General features: G+C 38.5%; 1 protein-coding gene across 1 annotated transcript; it reads left to right on the plus strand.

The window, feature by feature from the left end:
* On the plus strand, positions 1 to 8,649 carry LOC147327079 (N-acetyllactosaminide beta-1,3-N-acetylglucosaminyltransferase 2-like). Its single transcript, XM_086294689.1, has 2 exons — positions 1 to 204; positions 4,823 to 8,649. Exon 2 carries the CDS (start codon positions 4,823 to 4,825, stop codon positions 6,044 to 6,046), a length of 1,224 nt encoding a protein of 407 aa, XP_086150815.1. The 5' UTR covers positions 1 to 204; the 3' UTR covers positions 6,047 to 8,649.
* The last annotated feature ends 170 nt before the right edge of the window (positions 8,650 to 8,819 follow it).

Consider the following 8,819-nt stretch of genomic DNA (forward strand, 5'->3'; position numbering starts at 1 on the left):
TAGCCTTGTTGAGGATGGTACAAAGGAGATATTTGCGAGGTTTGATCATCTCTGATAATTTACGAAGCGTCCGATTCGCACATTTTAAAGGGGATTCTGGAACGCCGAGGTGTCTAAAACGCGTTCCCTCCGCAGGATGAGGAAGGTGCAGGTGCCGAAGTAGTAGCCTGATGATCAGAGCTATAGATAGAGCGAATCTGAAAGGTATGTGTGTTACTAATTTAAATAGCTGCCAGAAATTTCCAGTCTTATGCGACATGAAAGGACAGCTGTGCGCTCTTCAAGTGAATGTCTGCGGTCTAAAAGTAGGAATTAAAATAAAAGTGTCGTGAACTTTTGTTTTCTTTTTGTTTTTGCATTTTTGTTTTTCTCGAGCAGTGATCCTATAAAACATAGGTGGACAGATGTGTTTAACAATTTGCACATTATGGTCATTCTCAACAGATCACAAGTTCTACAGGGAGTGCAGAATTATTAGGCAAGTTGAATTTTTGAGGAATAATTTTATTATTGAACAACAACCATGTTCTCAATGAACCCAAAAAACTCATTAATATCAAAGCTGAATGTTTTTGGAAGTAGTTTTTAGTTTTAGGGGGATATCTGTGTGTGCAGGTGACTATTACTGTGCATAATTATTAGGCAACCTAGCAAAAAACAAATATATACCCATTTCAATTATTTATTTTTACCAGTGAAACCAATATAACATCTCCACATTCACAAATATACATTTCTGACATTCAAAAACAAAACAAAAACAAATCAGTGACCAATATAGCCACCTTTCTTTGCAAGGACATTCAAAAGCCTGCCATTCATGGATTCTGTCAGTGTTTTGATCTGTTCACCATCAACATTGCGTGCAGCAGCAACCACAGCCTCCCAGACACTGTTCAGAGAGGTGTACTGTTTTCCCTCCTTGTAAATCTCACATTTGATGATGGACCACAGGTTCTCAATGGGGTTCAGATCAGGTGAACAAGGAGGCCATGTCATTAGTTTTTCTTCTTTTAGACCCTTTCTTGCCAGCCACGCTGTGGAGTACTTGGACGCGTGTGATGGAGCATTGTCCTGCATGAAAATCATGTTTTTCTTGAAGGATGCAGACTTCTTCCTGTACCACTGCTTGAAGAAGGTGTCTTCCAGAAACTGGCAGTAGGACTGGGAGTTGAGCTTGACTCCATCCTCAACCCGAAAAGGCCCCACAAGCTCATCTTTGATGATACCAGCCCAAACCAGTACTCCACCTCCACCTTGCTGGCGTCTGAGTGGGACTGGAGCTCTCTGCCCTTTACCAATCCAGCCACGGGCCCATCCATCTGGCCCATCAAGACTCACTCTCATTTCATCAGTCCATAAAACCTTAGAAAAACCAGTCTTGAGATATTTCTTGGCCCAGTCTTGACGTTTCAGCTTGTGTGTCTTGTTCAGTGGTGGTCGTCTTTCAGCCTTTCTTACCTTGGCCATGTCTCTGAGTATTGCACACCTTGTGCTTTTGGGCACTCCAGTGATGTTGCAGCTTTGAAATATGGCCAAACTGGTGGCAAGTGGCATCTTGGCAGCTGCACGCTTGACTTTTCTCAGTTCATGGGCAGTTATTTTGCGCCTTGGTTTTTCCACACGCTTCTTGCGACCCTGTTGACTATTTAGAATGAAACGCTTGATTGTTCGATGATCACGCTTCAGAAGCTTTGCAATTTTGAGACTGCTGCATCCCTCTGCAAGATATCTCACTATTTTTGACTTTTCTGAGCCTGTCAAGTCCTTCTTTTGACCCATTTTGCCAAAGGAAAGGACGTTGCCTAATAATTATGCACACCTGATATAGGGTGTTGATGTCATTAGACCACACCCCTTCTCATTACAGAGATGCACATCCCCTAATATGCTTAATTGGTAGTAGGCTTTCGAGCCTATACAGCTTGGAGTAAGACAACATGCATGAAGAGGATGATGTGGACAAAATACTCATTTGCCTAATAATTCTGCACTCCCTGTAATTAAGATAATTGCATTTAATTGTTTTTAACACAAAACCAGGAGACGGCAAGGTGGTGTCAGGGAAAAATTTAGCTTGGCAGGGTCAGATGGTAGTCTGAAATGAAGACAGATATAAGGATTAAGTTGAAGAAAGAAGAATATTGCGCAGAGTTCAGGGAAGACTTGAAACAGGCTCTGGGTGGTAGGGAAAAGTTACCTGATGACTGGGAAAGTACAGCTGAATTAGCAGCTAAGAAGGTATTTATCCTTTGGACAGAAGAAAGAGCACAAACAGACTTAGTAGCGGAATGAAGTACAGGGAAGTATTTAAAGGAAGAGTTTAGCAACAAAAAAATGGGATCGTCAGGAAAACTATGTAAGTGGAAAGGTTATTGGGACGCTAGGCACACAGCAAAGGGAGAGGTGGTAAAGAAGAAGGCTCATACTGAGTTCGATGTGAGACTGAATACTAATGAAGAAGAAAAGGACTACTATTGATTTTCTTTAGACAGCGAGATCGGGTTGGGAAGGATGTGCAACAGGTTGGGGTGTTCCAAAAAGTTGATTCTGTTCATCTGGACGTAGCGTTTTCAGTGGGAGAAGTGTTTCATCACTCATTTCATGATGATGGATTTCCTCGCCTGTATGAATGAGAATGTACCAAGACAGGTTAAAGTGATTAAGGACAGGAATGGAAATGTGCTAACACGGAAAGCAAGTGTACTGAGAAGATGAAAGGAGTAATTTGAGGAGTTCCTGAATCAAGAAAATTAGAAAGGGTGATGTGCAGAGCTGTAGCAACTTCAGAACCAAACCATGAAACTAAAGGAAGTTGTTAAGGAGAGAGTTGATGATCAGTGAGCAGCCGTATGGTTTCCCCTTTTGTTTGCTATGGTGATGGACAGACTAGACGTTCTAAAGCCGTCTACCGACTACCGTCTGATGCTGCCAAGCTACAATTTTTGTAGCAGATGAGGTCAGACATTGTAGACTCCGTAGACTGTGATGTTTACACTGCGATCTGTAGTGAGAGTAGAGAGCTGTCAGAGGTTAGGTTGGAGAGGTTGAGCTGGAAAAATGAAGCCACTAGAAGCAAGACAGAATACAAGTACCTGAATGAGATGGAAACAGGTCTGACAAGGAAGTTGTAAGGAGTCGAGCAAGTGAAGATTGATGAGGGTCAGCCATCCAAAGATCAGGACAATATTAGAAATCAATATATCAGAGGGACAGCTCAGGCCAGGCATTTGAGACAAAGTTAGAGAGGCAAGTTTGACACGTACAGTGGCGTGATAGTGGATATATTGAATAAGGGACGTTAAATATGGAGCTGCAAGGCAGGAGAAAAGGAGAGAGACCACAGAGAGCATTCATGGATGTACTGAAAGAGGACATACAGAGGACTGGTGCGGCAGAGCAGGATGCTATGAATAGGGTGAAATGGAGGCAGATGTTCCGGTAAAAATAGCACCGATGTGTCACTTATACTTTTAAAAGTAAAATTTTAGCAAAATAAACAGCATTACAGTAAGATGAATGATTCGAATTTTTAAAGAGTCTCTTATCTTGTCCAGTTTAACGTTTATTTATTTATTTTCAAATAAAAGCCTTTTGTATATTTTATTAAAATGATCTGAAGATAGGAGCATATTGATTGCAGTCTATAATTAGTGAAATGAGGAATGCTTTCATTTTGCTCTTTGCCTATTGGTTGAGAAGCTTGTATTTAAATAATACATAAATAAAATAAGTACTGTTGCAGCACTAAATATTGCACAATGAAAGTGGGAAGAGCAAAAAGGTTAGAAGGGGCCCAATGCTCCACACCTCTACAAGAGATTAGTGAGGAGGAATGTTCAGGAAAGAATAATGAGTTTTTGCATCTTTATAGACCGGACCAGCTACAAAACAGCATTTTAAGCCTAAACACCAGGAAAAAGGACTATTTTAAAATTGTTCCAATAGCTTGCAATTTATTTATTTTTACCAGTATTAAAGTAATAACATCATTATCAATCAAATTAGTAAGATCGATCTGGATTTTCACCATATTCATCAAATAAGTTTATCTTACTTAAAGGAGTTTGTGAATAATTAAGCTCACACGTGAACATACCCGACAGGTTGCACCCTCATTATTAGCTGTAAGCTGTAAATCAGGTTTGACTTCAAATGAACTTTAACAGACTGTGCGTTGGGTGTTTTGTTTTTTTCTTTGTTTGTGTTTTCCCAGTGTGATGAGCGTACACAGATGCATGCAGGTTTATTTACTACTCGAGTCTCGTATTAAAAACTCACGCATAACCATAAACATTGACTGTTAGATCAGTTGTCTGAGTAATACATGTATATCCATATATAAGCTTTGTAAAAGTTGAAAAACACAACCTACCAAATATATACTGTAGGTGTACTACTACCAGAGAAACAGTGACATCAAGTGGTACATATGTAAATTTTATTTATGAGCAGGCAGTACACAGATTGGTGTCATGTGCACTGCTGAATTGAAAATGTGTGACTCCTGTCTGTCAAGATGAGCGGAAAAATGTTCGCAGGCCATTCCTCGAGGATTAGGAATGAAAATGGAGCTTTGTGTGCAGCCAGTCACAGTTCTAAAACAAAACCAGGGGAAATTAAGCTTGCCACTGGCCTGCTGTCACAGATTCGTTCAGTTTTACTCCTGTTCACGCCTTCAGGCTCAACTTAATAGTCTCCATGTTTCCAAGTGCTCCTTTGTATCCTGGCTTTGTTGTAAGTTTGCCTGTAATGCAATGACACTGCAGATGTTTTTTTCTCTCTATCTTTTTGAAAACAGAATATCTTTTCTCATGTCTAGATGCAGAGGAGAGGCAGCGTGGCTCTATGTCGCCATAAAATAAAGGCTTTCTGCTACATGATGATGCTTAACGTCTTCATCTGTGTCGTGATAAGCGTGTCATGGAACCTTGGACACAAGAGAAGTGGCCATCACAAAGTTCACATCCCATCCAAGAGGTTTTGGAGTAAACACATACTGAATGAAACCTTCTGGAACAAGGAGCAGCAACGCTTGGATTTCATTTACAACCCCAACTTTAACTCTGTATTCTCCAGCACGTCACGCAACACACTGCCAGATTGGCTCAATGACACTGGACCTCTGGACCCGTGTGAACCGGACTACAGAGTGCCCAGGCAAATCTTTGACTACAACTCCCTACCAAAGCAATTCCAGGACTTTCTTTTGTACATGCGTTGTAGGACATACCCTATGTTAATAAATCAGCCCCATGTTTGTAGTGAAAAACCTTTCCTACTGCTGGTTGTCAAGTCTTTGATCTCTCATTTTGAAAGGCGGCAGACCATTCGTGAAACTTGGGGACAAGCAGGAGTCTTAGCCAACCAGACTGTGGTAACAGTGTTCCTGCTAGGCAACGTCTTGTCGTCAGACCACTTCCCAGACTTGCAGGAGTTACTGAGTCATGAGGCAAAGCTTCACAAAGACATACTTCAATGGGACTACAGAGACAGCTTCTTAAACCTAACTCTGAAAGAGGTCCTCTTTCTGGAGTGGTTTACCAAACACTGTCCTCAAGCTCGGTTTGTTCTTAAGGGCGATGACGACGTCTTTGTGAACACCTTAAGAATTGTTAACTATCTGGAAGGCCTGCCAGAGGGTGAGTCCAAGGATTTGTTCATAGGCGATGTTATAATAAATGCTGGGCCACACAGAGACAAAAAACTTAAATACTTTATCCCAGAGAGTGTGTTTGTGGGTAACTATCCTCCCTATGCTGGCGGTGGAGGATATCTGTACTCTGGGGAGTTGGCGGTACGCCTACACAATGTATCTCAGCAAGTAGTGCTGTTTCCCATTGATGATGTATACACTGGGATGTGTCTCAAGAAGCTGGGTCTTGTTCCTGAGAAGCACAATGGCTTCAAGACATTTGACATTGAAAAGAAGTATAAAGACAATCCTTGTATCCACAGGAACTTGATGCTGGTTCACAGCCGAACTCCACAGGAGATGTTAACAATTTGGCCCTTCATTGTCCAACCCGAGCTGGACTGCCAGTGAAAGCTTTATTAATGGCTGTTTGCAATACTGAGTTTGTCAGTCATTTTCAATCCTTCCATTCTATATTTTTCAAATCAAAGTTCAACAGGGTTGCTACTTTTTATTTACAGGATATGTGTTGCATTTTACTGTTTAATTTTATATGGAGCATTTTTTTTCTGAATCTGTAGTGTTCTCTGTCAGTCATGTTGAAAGAGACATTTGATTCTCATCTGATGCATTTTTAAAATTTGAGTCATTCAGTATGTTTAAAAACACAATAAACGATTTGAGAACTAACATGAAGTACAAATGAACATCCTGAAAATGAATGATGTTAGTACATTTTCCTGATTTAAAAAAAATGCATAACTATATGTTGATTTATATACAGTACTGATATCAGCACCTGCCTACAAGGTTGAAAAGTGAATTGCATTAGTAATAATATATAAAATCATTTCTGTTCATTTAATGACATGTATGTCTGTTCCATTCACAGATGACTCTTTGTGAAGCTTTGCCCCCAACATTTTTTTAATCATTAAAACATTCCAGTGTCTCTGAATTTTGTATGCTTCCTCAAGATGCAGCAAATTTATACAAAATAACGTATTTTATGTCAACAGTATAAAGGGCATACATTAACCTCACTCGACTAAAGTTAAAACAGATGTAATCTGAAAAAAACAAAGTCCAAAGATATTAAAGATATTAAATTAGCTTCACAAGCAAGTTCCACATAGTGAGGCTTTCTTTGCATTAGCTGTCTTGACAGATCCTGAAATCAGTATCAGATTTCTTTGGGAGCTCAGGCTTTCTGCTTCAGGCTCTGGGCACATACACAAAAGGAGCCATTTGATGTGCCACAAAAAATGTATCAGATGAGAATCAACTGTATCTTTCAACATGAGTGACAGAGAACACTAAAGATTCAGAAAAAAATGCTGCATATAATATAAACAGTAAAATGCAACACATATGCTGTAAATAAAATACAAGAGTAATGTGCTGTTTTGTCACTGATCCAGGTGACTTGTTTTAGCTTGAGTTATATTTATTTTACCGCTCTGTGTGCTCTTGGTGTTGCTCTTTATTTCTAACACAACTTCTAACAGCTTTGTATTTGAACTCTGAAACTTTGATACATTTAATCAGTAAATGTTACTCAGTGTGTTCAGGTCTGATACTCTTCTGTAGCCTAATAAAGAAGACATTTAGTTTGTAGTCAGATGAAAGTGAAATAAATGTTATTGATTGGAAATTATTGACCATAAATCATCTACAAATGCAACAATTCAATTTTCTAATCTATGTTTTATTAGCTGCATTAAAACAATGTTAAAGAGACTTGGCAAACAGACCAAACTTTTATACAGTTTTTGCAATTGAATACATGCATTACACATGACACACCGTTTGCACTGCTGTAATTTCACAACTGGGCTTCATTTAGTGATGTGAGTAAAGTGAGGTTAAACAGATTGCATATACAGATACCTTCAGCAGAGAATCTATAAAAGACAAGAAACATTCTTTAAATAAAAGTATTATTGATCATGTGATGCTTCCCGCCAAATTTAAACTGAAATTCAGAACTTAACCTGGAACCTGGTATAAGTTATGCGGTAAGTATATGTTACCATGGTGATTTATGCAGGCAAAAAGAAAGTCACCTTCATAACAAAGAACACTCTTACTATAAGCTCAACATAGCTCACTACTTTGTTGATATTTGTTGTTTAATGGATGTGTTTGCTGGTAAACAGTCCAGCTGTTATTTCTGTTTTCATCCCACTTTTATTTGGTCAAATCCCAATCTTCACCACTTGCAAATAAAATGAACAAAAGCAGGTAACTCAATAAGGTAATAGAGCTTGAGCATCAAACTGTGGCTGAACGTTTGCACGTGTATAAAATTTAGACCTACATTTTTAGATTTGCAGATGGTGCTACATTTAGTAGATGAAATAATAGATCAGACATTGTCTGAATAGCACTGCTATTACTCCAATATAACAGCCGTGCCACAAAAAAAAGAAACAAAAAACATGATTATCATGTGCATGTTTGCTTTTACATTTTCTTCTTAATACACATTTTCACTTTTCACACATCTGAAGGCTCTTATAATTCAAAGCATCATAAAAACATGGATAAAAGCATCAGGGAAAATATAAGCAGGAGTCTTATTTTTAATATCACTGCATTTTAAATGAATTGCTTTTCAGCCTTAACTGACGTGACTAAGTTAAAGAAATGAAATAAAACTTAAAGTGATCCGACACTGGGTGTTGCTGTGAATTCAGGTTTATCTGACAGAAACATGACACATATTTTCACAGACTTCCATAATTCAATTTATGAAATATTATTTTAACTGTTTTTCTTGCTTATTTGTATGTGTGTATTTGAATAAGCAGTAAAGTGAGTTTGGCTCATATGCAACAATTTTCCATGGTTGACTGAATAAGGATTAAGTTTTTTTGACATTGTTTTAGCCATTACCCCCACCCATCTGCTCCTCACGCTCAATAAATGAAAACTGTCTCTTGTTATTGTGTGTTGTTGTGGTAAATTTTAAACTAATCTGTATTTGAATGTCCGACAATAAAGTGTTCTAATCTCATAAATTATAACATGTGATTTTTGGTATTTTTCTTTTCCTGGAAAAAATGTAAAGAAATAGTTTATGAAAATCAAACACAGCAAATATCTGTAGCAGATAAAACCCCTAAATAAAATAGGTGCAGTGTCTTCAGCTTTGTCTTTAAAGCAGAAAGCACCAGCCCAA

This window comes from Aulonocara sp. 'chitande type north' Nkhata Bay, linkage group LG6 (genome assembly GCF_057382095.1).
Source record: "Aulonocara sp. 'chitande type north' Nkhata Bay isolate Kocher_YH1m ecotype deep benthic linkage group LG6, A_spYH_male_GT1.1, whole genome shotgun sequence".
In the NCBI taxonomy this organism is placed as follows: domain Eukaryota; kingdom Metazoa; phylum Chordata; class Actinopteri; order Cichliformes; family Cichlidae; genus Aulonocara; species Aulonocara sp. 'chitande type north' Nkhata Bay.